Source organism: Dipodomys merriami, unplaced genomic scaffold (assembly GCF_024711535.1).
Source record: "Dipodomys merriami isolate MVZ:Mamm:240054 unplaced genomic scaffold, mDipMer1.0.p SCAF_19, whole genome shotgun sequence".
NCBI classification, from domain to species: Eukaryota; Metazoa; Chordata; class Mammalia; order Rodentia; family Heteromyidae; genus Dipodomys; species Dipodomys merriami.
In genome coordinates, this window is record NW_027203270.1 from 31,966,196 (window position 1) to 31,993,486 (window position 27,291).

Below are 27,291 nucleotides of genomic sequence, written 5' to 3' on the forward strand. Positions count from 1 at the left end.
TAGGTTTGTCCCCAAAGCACACTGGGGACTCCAGTCAGCTTTATTTAGCTTCAGACCTCCTAGGGTTTCCCTGCACTGCAGAGTCCCCCACAGCCACCATCTGGCAGACCTCTTCCTTGGAGGCCTTGGACTTCTGATGTTACTCTCTCCTGTCACCTGGATTCTAGTCTCTGTCCGAAGGCCCCAGAACTTCACAGCATGTCTACCAGTTTGAAGGTGCCCTCAGGTTTGGCAGGAACCACGTGGACAAAAGTCTTGTAGAGCACAGCACCCTTGGGTAGCCTGGTGACCATATCCACAGCCTCCAAATCATTGGGGTTGGGCACATACACCTCTTTAGTGTAGCGGACTATCCCTTCTTCCAGGGCATACAGGTACTTCTTCTTCCCCAGCCCTACCTGTAACACAGACCTGGTTAGCTGGAGAGACAAGTGGTCCATCCCAGAACCTCCAACTTTGACCTCAGATCAGGATCTGGGGCAGAAGGAGAGGTAGAGATCACCATCTCCAGGTTCCTTTTCCCACTGTTTGGTACTTCTTTGCTTCTACTTATTTACTGACTCCATAACAGAGAGAGAAAAAGAAAACAATCCAGGTGGCTGTTCTATCCCAGAGGGCTAATACTGTAGTCATGTCTCTGCAGCTGGTCAGAGCCACACTGGACAGCTTCTAAAACCAGGCATAGGAGGATGCTGCCAATTCACAGTCCCTAGAAACATGCTTTTAGACTTAAAGCCAGGTTTACACACACCTGTAATCCCAGCACTAGGGATTTTTTTTTTCCAGTAGGTCTCAGGGCCTGGATGCTGGCCTTTAACTATTCTGTTCAAGGCTAATGCTCTACCAATTTGAGCCAGAGTACCACTTCCAGTTTTCTGGTGGTTAATTGGAGATAAGAGTCTCACTGACTTTCTTGCCCGAGCTGGCTCTGTACCGTGATCCTCAGATCTCAGCCTCTTGAGTGGCTAGGAAAATAGGCATGAGCCACTAGCACCCAGCTAGGGAATTTTTTGTTTTGTTTTTTCATCTACAAATGGGGACAATACTTTTATAGGGTTCTCTTAAAGATTAATAGCAATCATAAAGATCTTAGAATACTACTTAGCTCAAAATTCTTTAGCTTATACTATTATTTCAGTAAACTTTGGATCACATATCCAACGTCACATATATAATCAGTTTGTATCCAATTAGCTTCTTTGAAATAATTATAAGTTATAGTAGTCCTTCTTTATTAAATTGCCAAAAAGTAGTTTGGACATGGTGAGTGCTACTTAATGAGAGCACTTGCCTGGCATGAGTGAAGGCTCTGGGTTTTTGATTCCCAGTACAGAGAAAAAAAATTACCGAATGAGGGGGCGAAAACTGGTTACAAAAGGGAAGGGTAGGTGTCTTTTGGAAGGAAAAAAACAAAACTAATACTTACTATGAAGAAGACAGTTCTGTTTTAACGAAGAACTTCTTTACCTTATGAAGAAATCTCTATCTTATAGAGCTCTACTTTTTTTTTTTTTTTTTGGTAATGGGGCTTGAACTCTGGGCCTGGGGGCTGTCCCTGAGCTCTTCAAGCACAAGGTCAGCACTCTACCACTTGAGCCACAGCACCACTTCTGGTTTTCTGGTGGTTTATTAGATATAAGAGTCTCACGGGCTTTCCTGCTCGGGCTGGCTTTGAACCTCAATCCTCAGATCTCAGCCTCCTGTGTAGCTAGGATTACAGGCGTGAGCCACCAGCGCCCAGCTGAGCTCTAATTCTTAATTAAAAATTTTTTTAAAGATAAGGTCTTGAGGCTGGGAAGGTGGCTCAGTGGTAGAGCGCTTGCCTTGCATGCTCAAGGCCCTGGGTTCGATTCCTCAGTACCACATAAGCAAAAAGAAAAAAGCCGGAAGTGGGCGCTGTGGTTCAAGTGGTAGAGTGCTAGCCTTGAGCTGAAGAGCTGAGGGATAGCGCCCAGGCCCAGAGTTCAGGCCCCACGACCGGACCCAAAAAAAAAAAAAAAAAAAGATAAGGTCTTGAGTAGGGATGGGAGGATGGGGGAGGACAAAGGGGTGACACTAACAAAGGAGCACTATACTCATAACCTGACGTAGGGAATTAGACATCCTTTATACAACTACTTAATAACAATTTTTTTTTTTAAGATAAAGTTAGCCAGGCATGGGTGGCTGATGCCTGTCATCCTAGCTACTCTGGAGGCTGAGATCTGAGGATCACAGTTCACCCCAGGCAGGAAAGTCCATGAGACTCATATCTCCAATAAACCACTCAGAAAACCAGAAGTGGCACTATGGCTCAAGAGGTAGAGCACTAGCCTTGAGCTGAAGAGCTGAGAGGCAGTACCCAGGCCCAGAGTTCAAGACCCATGACAAAAAAAAAATGAAATAAAAAAAGACAAGGTTGTGATACTATGTATGCTAGGCTGACTTTCCTTTCTTTTGTTTCTTGTCAGTACTGGGGTTTGAACTCAGGGCTTTATGCTTGCTTGGCTGGAATTCTATCACTTGAGCTATGCTTCTAGGTTGGCCCTAGCTGGCTTCTGTTATACTTCAGATCTTAGCCTCCTGAATAACTATAGACATGAGCCACCAGGGTCCAGCTACACCTGGAATGCTTGATCCTTCAACCCTTCAACCTCTGCCTCCCAAGTGTTGGGACTATAAGTATGAGCTACCATGCCTGTCTGGGTCTTACTTCTGATGCACACACAAAATTTTATTAACCTCAAGCTACCTTTCAACCAACTAAAAAAATTATGCAAAAGAAAAACTCTTAGAAACAATGAAAAGTAAGTATATTACAGTTATTTTCTCAAGACTCAAAAGAATTTCTGAAATTACATCTCATCCTCCAAGAATTGAGAGAAAGGAAAGGTAAAAACAGAAGGCTAACACTACACTAAAGGCAGAATATATATTAAAAAATATATATATATATATATTATATATATACAGACCAAAATCTGTTTTTGTTGTTAATTTTAGTAGAAGAATTTATTGCAATTTAATGCATTTTATTGCATTTAAATTCTAATAGAATTTAAAAATTCCTTTTGAGTTATAAAAAGGGAAATGCTGGCCAAGTACTAGTGGCTCACATCTGTAATCCTAGCTACTCAGAAGCTTAGATCTGAGGACTGCAGTTCAAAACCAGCCAAGGCAAAGAAGTCTAAGAGACTCTTACCCCCAATTGACTAGCAAAAAGAAGCAGAGCTGTGGCTCAAGGGCTAGAATGCTATCCTTGAGCAAAAAAGCAGCTCAGGGACAATTTTAAAAAAAGAGGGGAGGATGCTTATTTTATTAAAATTATTGATTAGCTGGGTGTCTGTGACTTATGCCTATAATCCTATCTACTCAGGAGGCTGAGATCTGAAAACTGTGGCTCAAAGCCAGCCCAAGTAGACAAATCTGACAAAAAGGATTAATAAAAACACTGTAAAATACATAGCATTTTGGTAGTTCACTCTAACTTCAACATATTGCTTCTTAATCCTCAAGCAGCTGCAGTTGCCTCACATGTACATTATTCAACCTACCTCCATTTCCCAATGAAGAGAAAAATGGTCATACAATGTGCAATGATCTAAATCTCAGCTATTATTTTGGCCCTGCAACTCTCTTAAGAGTCTCTAGTGTTTCACCTGTAAAGTGCAGATGTGATAATGAGATAAAGCAGAAATAGCATTTAGCACAATGCTTGGCATATGGTAATTACCTAATAACTGCAACTGTTTCTATTATTACTATGCTTAAAAGTATGAAAAGGTTGCCCTAGAAAAGAGACAAGGGGGGGGTCACAGAGCAACTCACATGAGCACCTGGGTGCCAGCGGAAATGGCGCTGAGTCCCAATGATATTGCCAGCATGAACATAGTGACCTAGAAGAGAAAACGACAGGTATGCTGAGCCCAGATTATAGCTACACAGCCTACTGCTAAGAAAACATGTCCAAATGCTAAGAAAACATGTCCAAGTGCTACAGACAACCTCTAGGCCTGCTCCTGGTCAATAACAATTCTGTGATTGTGTAACACAAGCAACACCCCAATCTCATCTCGGACCTCTTCCCTAACTATGGCTCACTCCTCCTCAGGCACTCTCACACCTCTCAGAGCTTAATGCCCCTTCAATATAGAGCCAGGTACTACGTGAAGAAACCAGCCCAGGTACACTTTCATTGTTCTCTAGCTCTCCTAAGAAATAGTAGGGGCAGGTCTGGGCCTAGCATGCATGAAGCCCTGGGTGTGATTCCTCAGTACCAGACAAACCGGAAAAAAAAGCCAGAAGTGGCACTGTGGCTTAAGTGGTAGAGTGCTAGCCTTGAGCAAAAACAAGCTCAGGGACAGTGCCCAGGCCCTGAGTTGAAGCCCCAGGACTGGAAGAAAGAAAGAAGGAAAGAAGGAAAGAAGGAAAGAAGGAAAGAAAGAAAGAAAGAAAGAAAGAAAGAAAGAAAGAAAGAAAGAAAGAAAGAAAGAAAGAAAAAGAGAGAGGGGGGAGGGAGGGAGGGAGGGAGGGGAGGGAGGGGAGGGAGAGAGAGAGGGGAGGGAAGGGGAGGGAAGGGAAAGAGAGGGAAAAAGAGAAAGAGAAAGAGAAACAGAGAGACAGAGAGACAGAGAGACAGAGAGACAGAGTAGGGGCAGAGCAGGGGGCAGCTGACGCACATACTCACCTTCCATTTTCTTGATGCCAAAGCGTTTGCCTGGTGATTTTCCACCCAGGTTTTTGGAGCTACCACCTGTCTTCTTGGATGCATATCTAACAGCAAGAACTGTAGTTGGACTGGAACTAACCAGAGCTGTAACTACCAAGAAAATAGAGACTGTTCACACAGGCCCCTAAATATATTCTTGACCTCTCTACAGACCTTAGGCTAAATTTACTGGTGGCAAGGGAGAAAGATACGTAAGGGAGACAAAAAATGTGGAAGTACTTCTTCTCTAGAACCTGGCTCAACATTTATTTGAAAAGGAAAATGAACTACAACATTTGCTAACATGGAAGCAGAACACCTAACAGAGATGGCTTGTGGACCAGGGTCTTTAGAGAGGCTTTGAAGGTGTCGGAAGCCTAAATTCAGAGTTCCCATTGCATGGGTTTCTCAAGTTTTCATCAGAACACAAACTGGTTGTAACAAAGGACCAGAGATACCTTACAAAGAACCCAAGCACCAGTAGTAGCTCATATCTTTAATCCTAGCAACTCAGGAGGCTGAGATCTGAAGACTTCAGTTCAAAGCTAGCTAAGGGCAGAAAAATCCCCAAGATTTTTATCTCCAATTAATCAGCAGAAAACAGTAGAATTAACCAATAGAAGTGTGGCTCAAGTGGTAGAACACTAATTTAAGCCAAAAAGCTATGTAAGAATATAAGGATCTGGGCTGGGAATGTGGCTTACTGGTAGAGTGCTTCTTTAGCATTCATGAAACCCTGGGTTCAATTCCTCAGTATCACATACATAGAAAAAGCCAGAGGGGCTGGGAAGGTGGCTCAGTGGTAGAGCACTTGCCTTGCATGCATGAGGCCCTGGGTTTGATTCCCCAGCACCACATAAGAAAAAAGAAAAAAGCCGAAGTGGCACTGTGACTCAAGTGGTAGAGCGTTAGCCTTGAGCTGAAGAGCTGAGGGACAGTGCCCAGGCCCAGAGTTCAGGCCCCACGACTGGACCCCCCCCCCCAAAAGAAAAGAAAAGAAAAGAAAAAGCCGGATGTGGTGCTGTGGCTCAAGTGGTAAAGTGCTAACTTTGAGCAAAAGAAGCTCAGGGACAGCGCCCAGGCACTGAGTTCAAGCCCCAGGACTGGCAAAGGAAAGAAAGAAAGAAAGAAAAAGAAAGAACGAAAGAAAGAAGGAAAGAAGGAAGGAAGGAAGGAAAGAAAGAAAGAAAGAAAGAAAAATATGGCTTGAGTGAGTTCAAGTTGTAGTACTGGGATGGGTACACACACACACACAAATTATTAACCGCTCAGCACCAGGACCTACCTACCTTTTTTTTCTTTTCTTTTTCTTTTTATTCTTTTTTGTTGGTTGTGGAGCTTGAACTCTGGGCTTGGGCACTGTCCCTGCCCTCTTCAGCACAAGGCGAGCGCTTTACCACTTGAGCCACAGTGCCACTTCTGGTTTTCTGAGTGGTTTATTGGAGATAAGAGTCTCACAGACTTTCATGCCCAGGCTGGTTCTGAACTGGAATTCCCCAGATCTCAGCCTCCTGAGTGGCTAGGATTTTAGCCGTGAGCCACCAGCGTCCAGCCCTACCTACCTTTAAACATCTATTCATTCACTTATGAATGAGTGCTTGGGACTTTGATTTTCCTACCTTACCTTCCTACTCCCCATCGTTCCCCTCAGTGTGGATGATCTAACCAGCTGCTATGCAAAAATTAGGTTTTCCATCTGGTTTCATGCATTTATATATTTATTCATTCATTCTGCACTTCTGGGGATAGAACCCAGGGCTTTCTGCATACTAACAGGCACTCTACCACTAACAGGCACTCTACCCCAAGCCTGTTCCCGACCCTCCTTTTTTTTTTTTGGGGGGGGGTCCGGTCTTGGGGCCTGAACTCTGGGCCTGGGCACTGTCCCTCAGCTCTTCAGCTCAAAGCTGGCGCTCTACCACTTGAGCCACAGTGCCACTTCTGGCTTTTTTTCTTTTTGCTTATGTGGTGCTGAGGAATTGAACCCAGGGCCTCATGCATGCAAGGCAAGTGCTCTACCACTGAGCCACCTTCCCAGCCCCTGCCCCTCCTTTTTTATCTAGGCCTGGGGCTTGAACTCAAGGATTGGGCACTGTCCCTGAGCTTCTTTTGCTCAAGGCTAGTACTCTAACACTTGAGCTGCAGCGCCACTTCTGCCTTTTTCTGTTTATGTGGTACTGAGGAATCAAACCCAGAGCCTCATGCGTGCTAGGCAAACACTCTACCACTAAGCCACATTCCCAGCCCCTCCCAACACCTTTTAAATTTATAAAAAGAACAGTTTGCTTCTCAAAAACATAATATTGGGCCATGCACCAGTGGCTCATGCATGTAATCCTAGCTACTTTAGTAGGCTGAGATCTGAGGATCAGGGTTCAAGACCAGCCTGGAAAATCCTTGAGACTCTTACCCTCTCTGGTCAGGGCTAGGCCTCCCAAAATCTTTTCTAGGTTGTAACTCAATTATATCCTCAGAGCCCTTCTTTTACCATTTAGCGGAAAGAGCCACACGCTCATCTTCTCCTTCTTCACAGCACTGTAACTTCCCATTATTTTATTTTTATGTAGCTAATTTCCCAGAAAAGAGCAGACCAGGAGTTAGAGAAGTCTGCAGGATTGGCCCAAAGTCCGTCTTAAATCTTTTAAATGAATTAACTGTTAAAAGTTAAGTCTTCTACATAGATGAAGGAATCCGCATAAACCGAGGCTCCGGCCCCAGCCACCAGGGAAGCCAGCAGTGACCACCCCCGACCCAAGTCGGTCGACCATGGAAACCCCGCCTGGCCCCGCCCCCGCCCCTCCCCTCTCTCCATCCCGCCCCGCCCCCTCCACCCCGCATCCTCCCTCCACCCCCGCCCCGCCCCTCCCCTCCCTCCACCCCGCCCCGCCCCCGCCCTCCACCCCGCCCCGCCCTTCCCTCCACCCCCGCCCAGCCCCCGCCCCGCCCCGCCCCCTCCCTCCACCCCGCCCCCGCCCCGCCCTCCACCCCCGCCCCGCCCCGCCCCGCCCTTCCCTCCACCCCCGCCCCGCCCCCTCCCTCCACCCCCGCCCCCGCCCCCGCCCTTCCCTCCACCCCCGCCCCGCCCCTCCCTCCACCCCCCCCCCCCCGCCCCGCCCCGCCCTTCCCTCCACCCCCGCCCCGCCCCGCCCCCTCCCTCCACCCCGCCCCCCCGCCCTCCACCCCCGCCCCGCCCCGCCCCGCCCTTCCCTCCACCCCCGCCCCGCCCCCGCCCTCCACCCCCCCGCCCTCCACCCCCGCCCCGCCCCCGCCCTTCCCTCCACCCCCGCCCCGCCCCTCCCTCCACCCCCGCCCCGCCCCCGCCCTCCACCCCCGCCCCGCCCCCGCCCTTCCCTCCACCCCCGCCCCGCCCCTCCCTCCACCCCCGCCCTGCGCAGGACGCGGCACGTGCCCAGCCCCAGCGCCCTTCAAACCCCGCTCGTCCACACCCTCCCACTGGGACCAGCTCCCACCCACACCCCCAATCCTGCCTCTCTACTAGTTCGCTCCGTGATTGCTACGGCGTCCGCTTACCAGCTGCTCGCGTCCTCAGCGCCAGCACGGCCGACGCCATGTTTGACCGACACTCACGGCCTGTTTGGAAGTGTACTTCCGCTGCCGGGAGGTCTACTTCCGGGCCGTGCGTGGCTGTTGAAAGAGTGGCGGGAGAAGCTGCAGGTGAGCGCTGTGGACCGCAGCGGTGCGCCGGGGCTTGGTGGCCGGGGCGTCCCGGGACTTAGGCACCGGATCGCCGGCCTCCGAAGGTGGAGCGTGGCTGTCGGCGGTTTGCTTAAAGCTGGCTTTGCTGGCGCCCGCGGAGGCCCAGGGTGGGGTCGGGGGTCCCTTCCACGCTGCTCGGCCGGATAACTGGGTGCCATACTCGGTGCCCAGCGCGGCCGAGGCGTTATTGTTAATTCTCACAGACCTGGAGTGGGTATTGGACTAATGAAACGGAAAGGTTAGGTGGCTTACCAGGGCCACACCCACAGTACCAAAGAAATGATCATCCTTGGTATGACCCAGCGATTCCAGTCCTCCGCATTTACACCAGAGAATTGTGAAAATGTGCCCACCCAAAAGCTTGTGCCGGAATGTTCACAATAACATTATCCATATAGTTAAAAAAAATGGAAGAAAACCAAGTAACAAGTGATGGATGGATAAATGAAATGTGGCATAGCCATGCAAGAGAATATTTTATCCAGCTGGGAATAACAAAAAGGTATTAGTGCATGCTGCTGCTGCAACCCAGATGAACCTTGAAAAACATGAAGCTAGGCATAAAAGACCACATAGTGTATAATTGTGTTTACATGAAATATATATATATATAATTTATAATTATGTTTACATGAAATATCCAGAATAAGCAATAGATGTTTAGTTGAAGAGAAGAGGAGGAATGGGCAATGACTACTGGCTATAGGATTTCTTATTGAAGTGATAATGTTCTGGAATTAGTGGTAATAGTTACACAACATTGAATATACTAAAACTCACCAAACAGTATTTTTTTGCTTTTGTTTTTGTGGGGATTGAGCCTGTAGTCCTGTGCATACCAATCAAGCACTCCACCACTAAGATATACCCCTAGACACTTAGCTGTAAGGTCTTTTTTTGTTGTTGGTCATGGGACATGAACTCACCCTGGGCGCTGTCCCTGAGCTCTTCAACTCAAGGCTAGTGCTCTACCACTTGAGCCACAGCGCCAAGTCCAGTTTTCTGGTGGTTAATTGGAGATAAGAGTCTCACAGAAAGCCAGGCACCAGTGGCTTATGCCTGTAATCCTGGCTACTCAGGGGGCTGAGATCTGAGGATTGAGGTTCAAAGCCAGCCTGGGCAGGAAAGTCCATAAGACTCTTGGTTTTTTGGGGGGGTTCCAGTCATGGGCCTGAACTCTGGGCCTGGGCGCTGTCCCTCAGCTCTTCAGCTCAAGGCTAGTACTCTACCACTTGAGCCACAGCACCACTTCCAGCTTTTTTTTTTCCTGCTTATGTGGTGCTGAGGAATAGAACCCAGGGCCTCATGCATGCAAGGCAAGCACTCTACCACTGAGCCACTTTCCCAGCCCCAAGTCTGTGAGACTCTTATCTCCAATAAACCACCAGAAAACCGGAAGTGGTGCTGTGGCTCAAGTGGTAGAGTGCTAGCCTTGAGCTGAAGAGTTGAGGGACAGTGTCCAGTCCCCAAAGTTCAAGCCCACACTGACAAAAAAAAAGTCTCACAGACTTTCCTGCTCAAGCTGGTCACTGTGATCCTCAGATTTCAGCCTCCTGAGTAGCTAGGATTATGGGTGTAAGCCACCAGCACCCAGCTAGCTGTCGGTCTTTTAAATGATAAATATTATGTGAATTTATGTCAGTTTGAAAAACAAGATTTGTATTGCCTCATATTAATTGTATAAAGGCATTTCATTGTGAGATGTCTTAACAGGCTTCTAATGTGTTTTGGCCAAATTCACCCCATCAATCAGTCTTTCTTCCCTTCTCCCCACCTTTTGTAGAAAAAAAAAAGTTTTTAATAAATTTTACATTATTGGGGGCTGGGAAGGTGGCTCAGTGGTAGAGTGCTTGCCTTGCATGCATGAGGCCCTGGGTTCGATTTCTCAGCACCACTAAGAAAAAAGAAAAAAGCCGGAAGTGGCCCTGTGGCTCAAGTGGTAGAGCGCTAGCCTTGAGCTGAAGAGCTGAGGGACAGTGCCTAGGCCCAGAGTTCAGGCCCCACAACTGAACCCCCCCCAAAAAATTTACATTATTCTGTTTTCATAACATACATTTAAAGTGTGTCAATCGTGTTCACCTCATCACTATCACCTTTCAAAAGGTGACTTTTAAATTTTATATTTCTAGCCAAGTGTTAGTGGCTCATGCCTGTAATTCTAGCTACTCTGGAGGCTGAGATGTAAAGAAATTAGCAAAAAGGTGGAAGTGGAGTTGTAACACAAGCTGGCAGATTGCCAGCCTTGAGTTTGAAAAACCATGCCCCAGTACTGACACACACAGACACACAAAAAATATTTAAGTTTTCTAATAACAATTCTACTATGTTTATACCTTATCTTGACTTAGGATTTGAACAGGCATCATGTTAGAGTAGACTACTAGTTAGACTAGACTACTATATTCAGTCATGTATTTCCTGTTTCTCCAGTCCCTGCCCCCACCCCTCGTAGTTTGTAGCATTGGGTTTGAACTCAGGGCCTTGAGCCTGATAGGCTAGTGCAACCATGGAGCCAGGCCCCCAGCCTTTATTTCTCTAATTCTCTACATGTCATATTTATCTTTATAAAGCTTGGCTAGAAGAAAACATGAATGTTATCCTCTATGTCTCATCTCTCTTCCTTTTAGGCAACTAATTGGATAGCACATATTGATGACTCTATTACAGCCATCCCTCTCAATGGCTTCCACAGAGAGTGATTCTGACGAGTTGCCAACATTTTCCTTTCTGAAAAAAGTACCACCTTTAACAAAGAGGAGTCAGACTGACAGAGTGGAGAAGATTGTAGTGGTTGAGACTTCAGATTCTGAGGCGTCTCTTCCTCCATCGCCAGAGTTGAAAGATCTACCACGTTTCCCAGACACAAATGAAACATTCACTCAAACAAAGCCCATCAGAGTGCTAAGCAGTGGAAGTGAGGATGAAGAGGAAATTATGCCTCTGGCTGAAAGACTAGCCTGTAAATTTTTGGCACACAAGCAGTCAAGCACTGAGGACTCCAGCTTCCCAATTAAAACTGTTTTGGATCAACAAAATGACCAGAAAAAGCAGCCATTTCTAAAGATCCCTGATGTTCCTCTCCATAATACCTCAAAGAGAGCAACAGATAACCAAGACCCTATTTTAGACAGTCCATGTCATCAGCTCCTAGGCTACCAATCTACCTGTCTTGTCCAGAGCAACAGGTTGGCAGAAACCGAAATGAATTCTGACACCTTCCCACCTCAAAAGAGAACCAAGAATAGTCAGAAGGTTCAGAAAAGAGGGTCTCAGAGATGCCAGCCACAGAAACAAGCAAGCTGCAAAGAAAGCACCCTGAGACAACCAGAAAAAAAGAATGCAGCACCAGCTGACAAGCTGAAAGCTTTGAGGCCAGAGGAATGCTTGAAACACATCATTGTGGTGCTGGATCCAGGTCCTCCTAATATCTGTCTCCACCCTGAGCTGAGCTCTCTGCTTCCTGGACCTCTCCACTGACAGGCCCTTTCCCATCTGTTTCAGTGCTTTTACAGATGGAAGGTGGGGGCCAGCTCCTCGGAGCGCTGCAGTCCATGGAGTGCTGCTGTGTGATTGAATCCCAGGCTGTGCCTTGCAGTATCACATGGCGGAGAAGGGCAGGGCTGTCTCAGGTAGGGGTCATAGTTCTAGCCAATAGTTCTCCCCCGACTCTTTAGAGCTACTGGATAGACTTTTATTTTAAAGAATATATATGTAAATTTGGGGCTGCATCAGGAAAACAGATGGTACTTTGGATAATTTGAGGAGGATTTAATAAAGGGACTGTTTTTCAAGGCGTGGGTAGGGTACTAGGGACAGCACAGTAGCTGCATCTTGATAGCATAAGTGAGGGCTTTTCTAACTCAGTACTGGTGAGATTTCAGATCAGGCAATTCTTTGTTAGGAGCTAGTGGGACTGGGGGATAGAGACCGTCTTATGCACAGTAGAATATTTTAGCAGCATCTGTGGTTTTCACCCATTCGATGCTAATAGTGCCCCTCCCAGGTGTGACAAATATGTCCTTTATGGGGGGAAAATGGCCTTTGGTTAAGACCCACCTGCAAAGCTGTTAATCCCTAAGAGATGAAGGGAGGAAGTAGTTAGCAGAATCTAGAAGAATTAGAGAGGACTACCTTCAGAGAAGCTTTGACCTAGGGTAGGGCAGTCTAGCAAATGTACAGTAACCCCATTGGGAAGGGATTTCACTCTCCGCTTTCCCTCCAGTCTCATACTCAGCTTTATGGCTGGGAAGTGGAGGACATGAGGGCTGTGTAATATTGGTAGCAATTGCCTCCTTGCACCGAGTAGGTCAGAGGAAGATAATCCATCTGTGTCTGATGACTAGTTCTCTGACTGGGCTTTAGAAATTGGGGGCTGTGTTTGGATCCCAGCCTCATGGCTTTATTGTGGCAACTCCAGGCAAGTCATCACTTGTCTTGGTGTCTGTTTCCTTGTGTGAGACAGTGTTATATCCCTGTCAGTCTAGTCCCTGTAGTGGGGACCAGCACCTAGTAAGTGCATGGAACCTGTTCCTTCCCTACCCTGCCCAGCCTTCCCAGGCTAGTGCACTTCCAGTACCTATCCAGTACCTATCTGTGACTACAAGTTCTCTTTATTTTCACAGTTAGGATAAGAAACATTAAGATGTTTTTCTCCCCCCCCCTCTAGTGGGAGGAGGGATCTCATAACTTTTTCAGTATGACGCTTTTCCACATTTACATCAGGTGTTAGCAAACTTTGTATTCACAGTACTTTTTATCCTCCCAAAGCATCACCACAATCTCTTGTTTCAGCTGTGGTTATCCTGAAGGAGGAATTCCCCACAAGTCACAGGTGGAGAAATAACAGTCTGGTTCAGGATCACAGCTGAAACTAGAACCAGAGCTCCCAGTATACTTTGCTGTATTGGGAGTCTTGCTCTTGCTTGTAGGGACCAAATCAGAAAACTGGAAGAAGTCCTGCTTCCCAATCACTATGAAATTGTGCTGCTGTAGGATCTTTGGCCCAGAAGCAGCCTAGGCTTTGCATTCTAGCTCTGATGAAGAAAGAGAAGGTGCTCTCACAGATGGAGGTTTGTCCTGGGATTCTTCTTTCTCAAAGGTTTCTATATATTTGTAAGGTCCACCCAGATCTTAGCATCTGAATTAAGAGCCAGAGTTATTTGTTCCCTCCATTCCTCTATTCAAAATGCATAGAACAACTATAGCCAGAATACTCAATGTACATAGGTGATAAAGTGGGAAATGTGAAATGAGTCTGAGGAGAATGGTGGAAGGGATGACTGATCAAAAAGCATTGGACACTTGGATGAACATGCTAAATTGTGGCAGCCCCCCTCCCCCACACCCTTATATAACCCTTTGAAGCTCAGAGGCTTTTTCTTTTTTTTTTTTCAATGCATAGAAAATAGGCTGGGGCTGGAGCTGTACTGTTAGGAGTGACTGCCTAGCAAACTCAAGGGAAAAATACATACAAAAAAAAAAAAAACTTGGTAGTTACTTCACATCTTTCAACTTGCTAATTTTTTCATCCTCTTCATATGTGTGTGTATGTGAGAAGAGAGAGACAGAGAGAGAGGCTAGAGATCAAGCCCAGGACCTATGCAAACTAGGCAAGCCCTCTACCACTGAGCTGTCTTCCCAGCCTTAGTGATCATCTCTTCCATGTCTCTTGAGATACCATGCACCACTGAACAGTTGAAGACTGGGAAGAAACAGGTTCTTGTTACTATGACGTCAGTCAAGAAGAACAGGATGATGCACGCTGGGTGGGGAGTTTTTCATCTGGAACACCTGGGCCACTCGTGGCACCCTTACCCTTGTTGACTTCTCTCACTGTGCTGTGCTCTGGGCCCTTTGGCAGGATACAGAAGAGTGGGTAGAAGAGCCCACAATCCTGGTGTTGCTCACGGCAGAGACTTTTGAGTCTTTGGTTTACAACTTAAAGCAGGTGGGCAGGGCCAGAGGGATAGGGCTGGGCATGGAACTATGCCCACCTCTTACTGGGGAGCAAATGGTAATACCCTTTCTGCCCCTCCATGCAGGGAACTCCCAACAGCGCTGAGAAAGAGAAGGAAACCCTTCGTGGCTTCGTAACTGACATCACAGCAAGGACAGTAGGAAAAGCACTGTCACTGGTGATTGTGGACCGGGAGAAGTGCTTCAGGTTTGAACTTCCTCTGACATTTAGGTGCTAAAGGGACAGCTTTTGAGTCAACAAGAGTGAGTTTATTCACCCCAGCTACGAATCTTCTGCAAGACAGCAACCCTGACAAGCCCTGTGGGATATACTGAACCACTCTTGTGCCTCTTCTGTCCAAGCTCAGCCTGAAGCTCTGTCCTTTGCTTTATCTCTCCTGCTCCAGTACTCAGAAACCACCAAGGAGAAGGATACAGGGAGTGGCAAATAAACAGACCAAAGAAAAGAAGCAACAGAGACGAGAGGCCAGCACAAAGCCCATGGTGTCCAGGGTAGACATAGAAGAGGTAAGAACTTCCTTTGGCCTGAGTCTTTTGGGTGCACACTGGTCATTTAACCAGATTTCCTACTGAGTCAGAATAAAATGCCCTCTAGAAGCAGCTTGCTTCTGTGTTGGACCTGAATAGAAGGGACCAAACAGGAAGCTGAGAAGTTGGGGTGAAGCCACAGTGGACAGTGAACTAGTCTCTACTTTTCTAACCCATTGTTGCCTCGGGGTTTCTAGGCATTGGTGGATCTGCAACTCTACACAGAAGCCCAGGCTCGGGTTGTACAGAGTTGGAAACAGCTATCTGACTTGGCCTGCACGTTCACAAAAGCTGTGGCTGAGGCGCCGTTCAAGTGAGTGTCCCAGTATGACCAGCCTCTGTGCTGGGTCTAGTCTTTTCCCCTGGTTCTTTCAGACAAAGAAAATGACTCGTTCTCCTAAATTCTGCAGCTAGCCTCTTTGGAGGTAGGAGCTAATGTTATGGTGAGGCTATCTGGTAGAACACTTAAATCCTGTCCCTTTGAAACATTCTCTTATGTGCAGGTATGCATTCTGTAGGTGATGCCTTGTTACCAGGATTCTCTATTGGTTAGACTGCTAATAAGCCCTAGCAAGGCAAAACTGTAGTCTACTTAGTTCAAGGAGTTTTCCTAGTCTGAATTTAAAGTTAAGAGTCCTCAGAGACAGTCTTCTTCAAGTCCCATATTTCATATGTGAAACTGGAAGAGACTGAGAGGTCTAGGCTCTAATTAGCAAATGTGGACCAGAAAACTCCAAATCACCGGATACCCAGGCCCTTGAGCAATACCACTCTCAACATAAGTAAAAGAATCTGGTACCTTCTAATGAAGGACAAGATAATACCTGACCATTCAGTTGTTTCTGTGGTGCTGGGGATGGAACCCATGGCTTTGTGCCTGCTAAGCAAGCGATCTACCATTGTGCTATACCCTCAGCCCAAGTTTGTGTGTATGTATGTGTGCTAGTCCTGTGGTTTGAACTCAGAGCCTGGGCCCTGCCCCTGAGCTTTTTAGCTCAAGGCTAGTGCTTTGCCACTTAAGCTGCAGCTCCACTTCTGGCTTCTTGGTGCTTAATTGGAGATGAGTCTCATGACTTTCCTTCCTGGCCTGGCTACTCAGCCCCGAGTAGCTAGGATTATAGGCATGACCAGTGCCCCGCTCAAGATGTCATTTTTAAGGCAGTTGTAACTAACAGTGTACTTGGCTAAAAAGTAATAAATCACTTAAGACTCAAATTGGTTACACCTAACTATAGGCTTTTCAATCTCCAGTTGAGGAGACAATTGTCAGAGTAACAAGTAACCTAGTTCACCCGGGCTGTTTGCAGGAAGCTTAGAGATCAAACTAGCTTCTCCTTCTGCCTGGAGAGCGACTGGGCTGGAGGGGTGAAGGTGGACCGTACTGGCAGAGGACTCACACTGGTCTGGAGGAGGCAGATTCAGCAGCTGAACCGAGTCAGCCTGGAAATGGCCAGTGCCATTGTAGATGCTTATCCATCCCCACGGCTCCTGGTGCAGGTATGCTGCTTTAGGGGTCGCCACCCCCCAGCTTATTTTGTATTCAGTAGGACCAGATGACTTCATGTTGTTGAGGGCCCAAGAATGTCTTGAAGGTGAGCAGTATGTGTTGGACGACTTGGGTGGGGAGAATAGGTTTTCATCCCAAGCATGCCAACTTCCTGGTTCATGGACAAGTGATGACCATGTATGGTGTAGTATAAAGAAATCATTTACCATTTTCAGGCTTATCAGCGGTGTTGTTCAGATCAAGAACGCCAGAATCTGCTGGCAGATATCCAGGTGCGCCGTGGGGAAGGTGTGACTTCCACCTCCCGTCGTGTTGGGCCAGAGCTGTCCCGGCGCATCTACCTTCAGATGACCACTCTACAGCCAGACCTCTCCTTAGACAGTACTGATTGATGCTAGCCCACCCAGACAGGAGGAAGGCTGGAGCTCTGCCTCTCCAGCCTGGAAACCCAACAGCAATGGACCTGAAGTACCTGCTGGGCACAAGCCTGGGTGATACCTGGTGTTTCCTTCACCAGTTCTGTTCCTCTTCTAGCAAAAATCAGTGCCATGGACAAACCATCCTGCCCACCCAGCTCTCAAAACACATAAGGGCAAAGACAGACCACTCAGACATAGATTTAATAATTGTAGAAATCCAAAACAATCAACATCAAATCTCAAAAGTCAGAGTGAACTCTCACCTGCAGGTTGGCCTGACTAGGTTCAGCCACTGAGCTGCCTCAACCAGCCAAGGAACTATGACACTAGGATGAATTCTACATTATCGTATCTCATCATATGTACTACATGTTTAGTTTTAATAAAGCATTTGTATCAATGGCTCTGGAGCTTAGAGTAAGACTAAAAGAATGTGTAGTGATTCTGAGAAAGGTACAGACCTACGTGGCAGAGCTATGGTTGCAGGAGGAGAGAACAAAGTCCTTTCTTCCAGTATCAGACAGTTGTCATAGCAGACCAATCCAGATGGGCCATTAGGGCTAAAAGCTGGACCCTGCCCTCTGTCTTAACTGACAGGTCCTTACTCTCTCCAGGGAGGAGCTTGAAACTGGGAGTTTCTAGCAATGAGCACCGAGACATGGTCACTTCTGATCCCTTCATCCAGCTATTGTGGCAAGAGAATGCTTAGTGTAGCAGCCAGGAGAATAGGCAGCTACCTCATTTGTGCTACTCTTCAGTTATGCAGTACTTTTCTGCTTCATGAGTTAATGTTTCATTCCTTCCTTTCTGTTGCAGATCTAGGACTGAGCAGTTCTAAATCTGTTTCTATGAAATTGCATTTTCAGGCTGCCTTTGAGGTATTTAGTCACACCAAGTAAGATGGCGTGGTCACAAGCAATGCAGCTTTGCAGAGACCTGCCTCCTTACTAACTGGCAATCAGGGAGTTAATGCTCTAAGACTGAGACAAGGAGCCAGGCCAGCTGCCATTTTGTGAAGCCACAAAGTTTGTGGCAGGATGCCACAGAAGCGGCCCAAGACCCTGATCTGACAGCAGGAGAGCTCTGTGTCATGCATCTGTCTACTGATTCTATATATTGGCTAAAACATAATTCTGATGTGAATTCTGTTCTTATGGATACAAAGGAGGTCAAATGGCAGGGAGGAAGGAAAGAACACAGGAGTAGGAGTTGGGTTCTGTCTCAGTCTAGCTGAGGAGACCACAGGCAAGTCAGGGAAGGCCTCAGTTTCTCTGCCTGCAAGTGTTACATGGAATTAACAGTGAAGTCCTTTTCATAGCCAGATTTTTGTACGGCAGCTAAAATGCTTGAATGCCTGAGGTCCTAACTGGTATCCCCCAATTTAGGTTGGGTTTGCTAATATGTTCCTCTTGTTCCCAGTAACACACTGCTTCCTGATCTGCCCTAGTAAACCCAGGAAAAATGAAAGAGTCTGTGACATACAAAAGTATAAATGACAGCTGACCACTGAGTAGAAATAAACCTTGCCTTTACACAGCTTAGTATACCTACAAAAGGTTCTGTTTTCTCCCCAGCACTAAGCCTATTCCTTTAGGCATGCAGGTAACTGTCCCTTCCCACCTCCCATTTCTCCTCATTCCACCAGAGAATCCTGACTAAGGAATAAAGGAGTCTTACACAGGGCAGGTGCCACTCAGCAGCCATTGGGTGATGGCAGGTAGGTCTGATGCTAAAAAGAGGCTGTGTCCAGCAGAACCCAATTCCAGAGGAATCCAAGCTCCAAGGCCAGGAGGCAGCAGGTGTGGAGGACAAGCTCACTGCTGGGAGTCGGTCTGGAGGACCCACTGCAGGATCTCATGGCGGCGCAGGCCCTGGACAGCATTGTCGTAGATGGTGTTTACACTGGTGCAGAGGGGCTGCTGCTGCAGCCCTGTCACCCGGCATGCAACTACCCCACCTGCCACACACAGCACCAGCAGCAGTAGCAGCAGCTTCAGCACTGCCCAGGACCGAGTATGCTTCCGGGGTGGTGGTTTGCGGGGGCGGGACCCAGACTTAGATTCTAGAGAGAGAGAAAGTCAAAGTTGGCAAAACAAATTGGATCCATTTGAGAAAACTATAATCTATGTCTCTTCTACATGACCTACTTCCCCTCCTCAAGCTCTAAACAAAAAATTGCTTTAGGAATGTCAGAGCTCTTAAAACTTTACTTTCCCAGAGACTGAAACAATCTCTCCAAGGTCTCAAGGGACTGTATTTGAAATGGAAACTCATTTTCCATGTCTACTGTAGCTCAGTCTCCAGGGTCTCTTGGTAACAAGGATGATCTGGATCCCTCAGGACTGAGGCAAGAGGAGCTTATCAGAAGCATATAACAAGGACAGACTGCTGCCTACTGGGGAAATGGCCTAGCTTTACTAATATCATAAACATCATCTATTATATGTATAAAAAGAAAACTTGGCCAAGTGTGGTAGCATTATAACTAATTATTCCCAGCAATTAGGAGGCAGAGGTAAAGTGATTGTTGAGTTCAAGGGCCTCCTCCAAAGAAAAACAAACCTTGAAGTTAATATATCACATTGTAAACATCAATTATTACTGGGAATGGAGGACACGTAACTAATACTAGGATATATGATACATGTATTTTAAATCCTTTGCAATAAACATAGACTGGGTTTATAATAAAAAAAAGTTTTGAGGGGTTTTCTTTGTTGGTTGTGGGATTTGAACTCGGGGCCTGGGCTCTTTTGCTCAAGGTTAGCCCTCTACCACTTTGAACCATGGCTCCACTTTTGGTTTTCTTTTTTTTTTTTTGGGTCCGGTTGTGGGGCCTGAACTCTGGGCCTGGGCGCTGTCCCTCAGCTCTTCAGCTCAAGGCTAGCGCTCTATAACTTGAGCCACAGTGCCACTTCCGGCTTTTTTTTTTTTTTTTTGCTTATGTGGTGCTGAGGAATCGAACCCAGGGCCTCATGCATGCAAGGCAAGCACTCTACCACTGGGCCACCTTCCCAGCCCCTCCACTTTTGGTTTTCTGATGGTTAATTGGAGATGAGTCTCATGGACTTTTACTGCCCAGTCTGGCTTTGAACTGCAATCTCAGTCTCCTGAGTAGCTAGGATTACAGGTGTGAGCTGCCAGCACCTGGCTAAGTTTTTTGTTGTTGTTGTTGTTGTTTTTCTTGGGGGGGGGCCCAGTTGTGGGGCCTGAACTCTGGGCCTGGGCGCTGTCCCTCAGCTCTTCAGCTCAAGGCAAGTGCTCTACCACTTGAGCCACAGTTCTACTTCTGGCTTTTTTCTTTTTGCTTATGTGGTGCTGAGGAATCAAACCCAGGGCCTCATGCATGCAAGGCAAGTGCTCTACCACTGAGCCACCTTTCTAGCCCCTGGCTAAGTTTTGAGATTTTTAAGCAAAATTCTTTAAAACTTGACAACACCTACAATGCTAAGAACAACATGATCCTGTTTTCTCTTAATTTTAACCCTATACTAAAATCAGGCATAATTCCCATTAAATTAAAAAGGTGACTTAATCAAGGCAAGTATGAACAAGCCTCCACCTTTGGCAAGAAGCTTCTTCCCTTTCTCCCCTATCTGTACTCTTCAGAGATCCCTTCTGATCCAGAGTATATGATTCTAAAATACAGAGGTAGACACAATACTTAAATGTGCTTTTAGATCAGTGGCTCCCTGGATGCATGCCAAATGACTCCTCTGATGTTCGCAATTTCTTTCAACTTGGATAAAATCACAGTACTACTGGCTTTATGTGGGACGACACCTTCTACTTAAAAGTCCTATCCAGTCAAGCTGGGCACCAGTACCTCATGCCTGTTATCCTAGCTACTTAGGAGGCTGAGATCTGAGGACTGTGGTTTGAAGTCAGCCCAGGCAGGAAAGTCCATGAGATTGTTTATCAGTCATGGGGCTTGAACTCACCACCTGGGCAATGTACTTACTAAGCCCTTTCACTCAAGGCTAGCATTCTATCACTTGAGCCATAGCTCTACTTCTGGTTTTATAGTGGTTAATTGGAGATAAAAGAGTCATACAGACTTTCCTGTCCAAGTTGGCTTTAAACTACAATCCTCAGATCTCAGCCTCCTGAGTATCTAGGATTACAGCCGTGAGCCACCACTGCCTGGCCATGAGATTCTTTTTTTGGGGGGTGGGCTAGTCGTGGGGCCTGAACTCTGGGCCTGAGCACTGTCCCTTAGCCCTTCAGCTCAAGGCGAACACTCTACCACTTAAGTACAGCACCATTTCCGGCTTTTTCTACTTATGTGGTACTGAGGAATTGAGCCCAGGGCCTCATGCATGCAAGGCACTCTACTGCTGAGCCACTTTCCCAGCCCCCATGATTCTTATATCTAATTAATCAACAAAAAAGCCAGAACACAAACACGAACACACACGAACACACACACACACTACTCAGCTCATCATACTGAAATCTGAAAATCATGGTTCAAAGCCAGTTCAGGCAGGAAAGTGCTCACGACTCTTGTCTCTAACTTCCAAGAAAGCTCAAGTAGTAGAGTGCTAGCCTTGAGCAAAAAGTTCAGGGACAGTACCTGGGCCCCTGAGTTCAAGCCCCAGAACAGGCAGAAAAATAAAAGTCCCCCAGTCAGGTTACATGCAATCTTAGCCTATCTCAGTGACTTCAGAACCTCATCCTACAGAAAGTTAGTTGAGATTCCCTGTTCTGTGAATGCTCTAAGACTCAGCTTATAAAGACACAGGCCCAGAAGTGTGTAGGTACCAGCTTCCTCAGTAAATCCTCCATTCCCTGTAACTGCACTCTCAGGCCCTGCCAGGCTATCCCAGACCTGACAGTACAGTTTGTCTCGTTATGGTCTGTAGGCTCACTCACTCATCCATGCCTAAAAACTCAAGTGTGTGCTGCACTTCTGCTGGAACCTTCAGAAAAGGGCAAACTCACTTGGAGCCTGATTTGTTTCCTTCTTGGGCTTCTTCTCTTGCTCCTTCTTAGATGTTTTAAGGGCATCATACTCTTTTCTCCGACGCTCCTTCTCTTCTGCCTTCTCCCGCTTTCTCAGTTCCCGTTCCTGAGCTTCCTTAGCTCGTTGCTTGGCTTCACGCTTCTTCTCTGCCTCTATAACAAAGCAGACCAGCACAAAACTCTTCTACAAACCCTCCGGCAGTTTGCTCAAGTGATTAAGTATGGATTCAGCTGCCTTTCTCCTTACACCATGGATCACACAAGAAATAGTAGAAAGCCCTGGGCATGGTGCAGCATGCCTAAAATCTTAGCACTTAACAGGAGGAAGACTTAATGCCACTCTGGTCTACAGGGAAACCTGACTCAAAACACCAAAAAAAGAACAAAACAAAAAAGAGGAAGAGAAAAAGAAAAGAAAAAGAAAACCAGACACGGTTCAAGCCTGTAATCCTAGCTACTTGGGAGGCAGAGATTAGAGGACCACAAGGCCAGCCTGGGAAAAATGGCTCAAGACTCCATCTTATTATTATTTTTTTGGTTGGTTATAGGCCTTGAACTCAGGGCCTGCGTGCTGTCCCTTAGTTTCCTTGTGCTCAAGGCTAGCACTCTACCACTTGAGCCACAGTGCCACTCTGGTTTTTGAGTAGTTAATTGGAGATAAAAGTCTCACAGGGACTTTTCTGCCTAGGATGGCTTCAAACTGCAATCCTCAGATCTCATCCTCCTGAGTAGCTAGGACTACAGGTGTGAGCCACCAGTGCCCAGCACAAGAATCCATCTTAACCAATGGTTGGGCATGAATGGGGAGTGGACAATGGTAGGGAGTGTCTGTTATTCCAGCTACAGGAGAAACACAATGGCTGGGCACTGTAGTGCATACCTGTCACCGCCAGCAACATAGGAAAGCACAAGTAAAAGGATTGCAGTCCAGGGAATAAAGCAAGACCCTGTCTTGAAAATACCAATGCAAATGGGCTAGAGGAAAGGCTCAATCAGTAGAGAGCCTTTCAGCAAGCATAAGGCCCAGAGTTCCATCCCTGTTACCACCAAAAGAAAAGAATAAATTCTAAAATGGAACTGCCATACTTCTACTCTACAGCAAGTATACATTTCCTAAACAACAAGCATCTCTCAGGATTTGGACTTGCTTAATAAATTCTTATGTGATTCTTAATTACAAGCAATAGAGAGAAAGGTAACAAGGGGGACCGAAGGAAGGCATGGGTGGTAAGGGTGATATTCCTCTAGAATTAGGAACTAATCCAGAAGACAGAGCAAGTCAGGCACAGTGCTGAACATTGGTAGACCCAGGATTTGGGAGACTCAGGTAGGTAAATCTATGAAGTCCAGAAGTTTATAACCAACTTAGGGTCGGTCTGTGTCGGCTTGTTTCTCACAAACACACATACACAAATACACACACACACACACACACACACACATTTCTCACAAACACACATACACAAATACACACACACACACATTTCTCTCACACACACACACACACACACACACACACACACACACACTAAGTAGATAAGAACAAAAGCAGAAAGCAGAGCAATTGACAGCTACCTAGACCTTAGCTCCGAAAGGAGAAATGGTGGACGAGTTGATTCTATGGAACTCTTATCTTCCCAAGCTTCAGAAATACGTGTGGAAGAGGGCAAGTAAAGATATGAACACTTCCTTTTAGGGTTAACATCAAAGCTATCAGTTTCTAAAACCTGCCAGTCATCTCAGCCAACTCAGGAATCTGCAACACACATTTACCTATAAGCCTAAGTGTGTTTACATGCAGTACCCAACTTCCAAATTATTGGGTTCTAAAAATGCAGATCTAAATTAGTTATTTGGAAGGCTGAAATACATGTTTCTAAAGCCAGAATGCCACAGAATGGTAGTTAAATGTTCTTTCAGAGCTCAGAAGCCTATGCACACCACCACTGAGCTAAACAGTATTTCTCTAAGTCCTGTAGCTTTCCACTGCGGCTCCATCTTCCAGCTGGGCACTGAGGGTGCCAAGAACATGCCACACCCAGCCTCTAGGGACCATGTGCATCAAGGGGAAACTGCAGGGGCCAGAGTACACGTGGCAGGTCTCGCCATGGTGGCTGAGCACAGAAAGGAGAGTTGTGACTAAAACAGAGAGCTCAGGGACAGCCTGAAGTCAATGCTGTGCACATTTCTCTGCAATAGTGGCCCCGTGGTAAGGGGACTCAGAAGTCAGCTAGCCAGGTGCCAGTACCCCATGGTTGCAGTTTAAATAGTAAAAAAAAAAAAAAAGTAGAGATTGAAAATGTTTATACTAGCATAAAAATGTGGAAAAACTTTGACAGCAGATATACAAGTCGAATATCAAATCCCACACCATATGTTAAGAAATAACTAAGTAAATCACATATACCACACCAGCAGGTCAGAAAAAAATCAGTATTAAAGATTTTTGAAGCCAGGTGCTGGTGGCCCACACCTGTAATCCTAGTTACTCAGGAGGCTGAGATCTGAGGATTGCAGTTCAAAGCCAGCCCAGGCAGGAAAGTCCATGAAACTCTTATCTCCAATTAACCACCAGAAAACCAGCAGTGGTGCTATAGCTCTAGGGGGTAGAGTGCTAGCCTTGAGCTAGCACTCAAAAAAAAATTTTTTTTGAGAAAAATCTAGCTGTAGATTTACAGGACAGGTTCTAGTGCCCAAGCCATTTGCTCTCTAGAGGAAGAAGACAACACTCAAGCGAACTCTGTAACACAGAAATATGTGACCTCAGGAAAGAGCAGAGGAGGTGCCAAGGAGTGACAGGCAGGATGGCTACTCGAGTCTAGCTGCTGCAGAGATGGTTAGGGGTGACCTAAGGCCATGATGGGACAGACATGAGGGATCCCAATAGGCAAGCATGTAGAAACTGAGGGGACAGAATCAAGCAAAGTCCCTAAAGCAAAATGGGAGCTACATGCCCAAGCAACAGCAGAGGCTCACATGGTTGAGTTAATATTAATAGCACAGTGCACCCTCATATGCCAGAAAAGGCCAAGAGGCAACAAGTAGGCTTTGGCCACTGTGGACCTCCTGGCCATATTATCGAGTTTAGATTTCATTCTAAGTTCCATGAGATGTCATTAGAGCATTTACAGCACAGAGCAACATCACTCAATCAATGTTTTTTAAAAAGATCTGATGACTCAGACCTATAATCCCAGCCACTCAGGAGGTAGAGACTGGATCATGGTTCAAGGCCAGCCTAGGCAAAAAAGTTGGCAAGACCCTATCTATGGTCCAAGCCACTAGGAGGCCATCAATAGGAGGATCTTGGTCTGAAGCTGGCCTCAGATGGAAACACAAGATCCTACCTGAAAAATAAAAGCAAATATGGGCTGGGGGTGCAAGGCCCTGAGCAAGCACCTACTTTTGCAAAAAACAACAAAAACAAAAAGCAAAAAAAAAAGATTCCCTAGGCTGTTAGGGAGAGGATGATTGTGGAGATGGTAGAGTAATGGAGATATGGTTAGGCAGTGCTGTGGCACTGTGCCACTTTTCAGAGGTGATGCTAGCAATGGAGAAATAGTGACGGAGGACTGACTGATAATAACCTGATGTGAGACCAACTAAGAAAGGAATCACCCGCTCATTTCCTAGCTCAAGCTTAAGGAAAACTACAAGAATGATAATTTCCTACTATGGGGGAACACTGAAAGGGCTGAAGGGCAGGAGGGGGGTCTGTATTAGGCCTGTCTGAGACATCTTTTAACCCTCCAAAGAGAGGATAAGAAGTTGCTTATGACTCTGGAGCTTAGTGGAGAAGCCAAGACTAGAGAGGGAGTCAAAAGAGAAGGATGACACCATCTGCCACCCCATCCTTCGCCCTCCCCCCTGCTCATCTGCATTCTCCTAAGGATCCCAAATCCTGAAATATGAGGCTCTGCTGATTGCGGCATGGACCAGGAAGATGATTAGGAGATGGCCACTGACCTCGTTCCACTTCTAGCCGTCTCTGTCTTTCTCGCTCCTGGTCTGCCTGCACGGCCTTCATGTGCTGCAACACCTGCCAGGGGAAGAAGGGCTCTGAACTACTCGCAGGAGGAGGCTCCACAGCTCATGTTTACTCAGAAGTCTTGAAAAAGGAGGCTGTACGTTTTTAGATCCCCAGTCAGCAGGGGCACCAAAAGCAATACAGAATTAAAGAAGATAATCTTATCTTTGTACCAAAATTATTGTTCCAATCTTACATCATATAAAAGAGGCATAAGAGCCCAATTCATGACTATCAGGATCATGAGTATTGGTGAAACACAATGCCTTCTAGAAACTGAAAAGTTCTACCACTCACAATCACTCTCACCTATGTGATTACCTATAATCCCCCCCACCCCAACACCCCACCTCCAGCAACACTCTGGGGTCCACAGGGCAGCCTTCCCTCCATGCACTCTCCTGACCTCCCCTCCTCTGGCTACCTCAGCCCACCACCTCCCCTCCAGCTCTGTGGAGTCAGCATGGAATTCTGTAGTTCCTTGCTACCTATCTGCTTAGAAATAGATTTCAAGATCCTAAAGAGCAGAACTGTCCTGTCCATACTAGCAGAGTGTGGTTAATCAGAAGTATGTGATGAAAGGCTGGTTTCCCATTACAAAAGGAAGAAAATCAAGACAAATACAGGGCTGGACACATGGTTCAAGTGGTAGGGAGCCAACACAGCAAAAGAAAGTTGAGCAAGTACAAAGCCTTGAGTTTAAACCCAGCTATTGACAAGAAAAAAAAAAAAAAAAACTGTTACAGTGATCGACCAAAAAAGACTGCTACAGTGATCTACCTAGTGCTCATGGTAGAAAGTAGCAAAGCTAAGTCCTGAGCACAAGTCCTCTGAGGGAAGGAGAGCTCTAAGAAAAAGGTGCAAGCAACTACCCAACTTGTACTCTGCATTGAGTCCTTCAAATTGCATGTGTGTGTGTGTGTGCGTGCGTGTGTGCGTGCATGTGGTGTGTGTGTGTTCAGGGTGGGGATGGGAGGGGGGTGCTAGCCCTAGAGCTTGAACTCAGAAATGCTGTCCCGGAGGGTTTTATGCTAAAGGCTAGTGCTCTACCACTTGAGCCAAAGCTCCACTTCTAGCTTTTTTTGTTCCAGTAAAACAATGATCAGCACAATGGCGTTCTGTAGTGTGTAAGCCAAGCAGAAGGTGGTGGTGTTGTGCTACTTGTCAAGTAAAAAAAATGAAGAAGCAAAGAGGTCTGCCTGCCAGGCTAATTCACTCAGACCTTATAATGCTGTAATTAACCCGAAACTGTCAGCGTCCTTGGAGAAAAAACCAAGAAGGGGCAAGTCCAGGGAGAGGGGGAGAGAAACACCTGCGAGCATTGCGCTTACCTTGTTTGCACACTGCTTACACTGCTTTTCATCCAAGCAGTCACCTGCCACTTTGGCCAAGACAGGATCCAGGGGATTGTCCTTCAGGTCCAGCCACTTCAGGTTCTACAAAGATAGGTAAAGAGGCCAGCTAT

At 46.6% G+C, this 27,291-nt stretch overlaps 3 protein-coding genes across 5 annotated transcripts in view; 1 reads left to right on the forward strand and 2 right to left on the reverse strand.

Moving 5' to 3' along the window:
- Mrpl27 (mitochondrial ribosomal protein L27) lies at positions 1 to 8,287 on the reverse strand. The gene is made up of 4 exons (XM_070028340.1): positions 8,219 to 8,287; positions 4,667 to 4,798; positions 3,808 to 3,875; positions 1 to 398 (listed from the first exon to the last, which is right to left on the reverse strand). Exons 1-4 carry the CDS (start codon positions 8,256 to 8,258, stop codon positions 192 to 194), a joined length of 447 nt encoding a protein of 148 aa, XP_069884441.1. The 5' UTR covers positions 8,259 to 8,287; the 3' UTR covers positions 1 to 191.
- Eme1 (essential meiotic structure-specific endonuclease 1) lies at positions 8,270 to 17,023 on the forward strand. 3 transcript variants are annotated; one of them, XM_070028335.1, is made up of 9 exons: positions 8,270 to 8,362; positions 11,032 to 11,819; positions 11,906 to 12,033; positions 14,265 to 14,351; positions 14,446 to 14,567; positions 14,767 to 14,887; positions 15,106 to 15,221; positions 16,216 to 16,405; positions 16,631 to 17,023. In XM_070028335.1, the coding sequence occupies exons 2-9, from the start codon at positions 11,057 to 11,059 to the stop codon at positions 16,805 to 16,807; spliced, it is 1,704 nt and encodes a 567-aa protein (XP_069884436.1). In that variant the 5' UTR covers positions 8,270 to 8,362; positions 11,032 to 11,056; the 3' UTR covers positions 16,808 to 17,023. The 3 variants fall into 3 exon arrangements, with proteins under 3 accessions (XP_069884436.1, XP_069884437.1, XP_069884438.1); XM_070028336.1 differs by lacking the exon at positions 14,265 to 14,351; XM_070028337.1 differs by lacking the exon at positions 16,216 to 16,405 and having other exon boundaries at positions 16,631 to 16,799.
- Positions 17,017 to 27,291, reverse strand: part of Lrrc59 (leucine rich repeat containing 59) — a 15,361-nt gene continuing 5,086 nt past the window's right edge. The window contains exons 4-7 of the mRNA XM_070028338.1: positions 27,158 to 27,262; positions 25,766 to 25,838; positions 21,779 to 21,952; positions 17,017 to 18,896 (exon numbers count right to left, since the gene is read on the reverse strand). Of these exons, the coding sequence (XP_069884439.1) occupies positions 18,649 to 18,896; positions 21,779 to 21,952; positions 25,766 to 25,838; positions 27,158 to 27,262 (600 nt within the window). The 3' untranslated portion in view covers positions 17,017 to 18,648. The remainder of the gene's footprint in view (positions 18,897 to 21,778; positions 21,953 to 25,765; positions 25,839 to 27,157; positions 27,263 to 27,291) is intronic.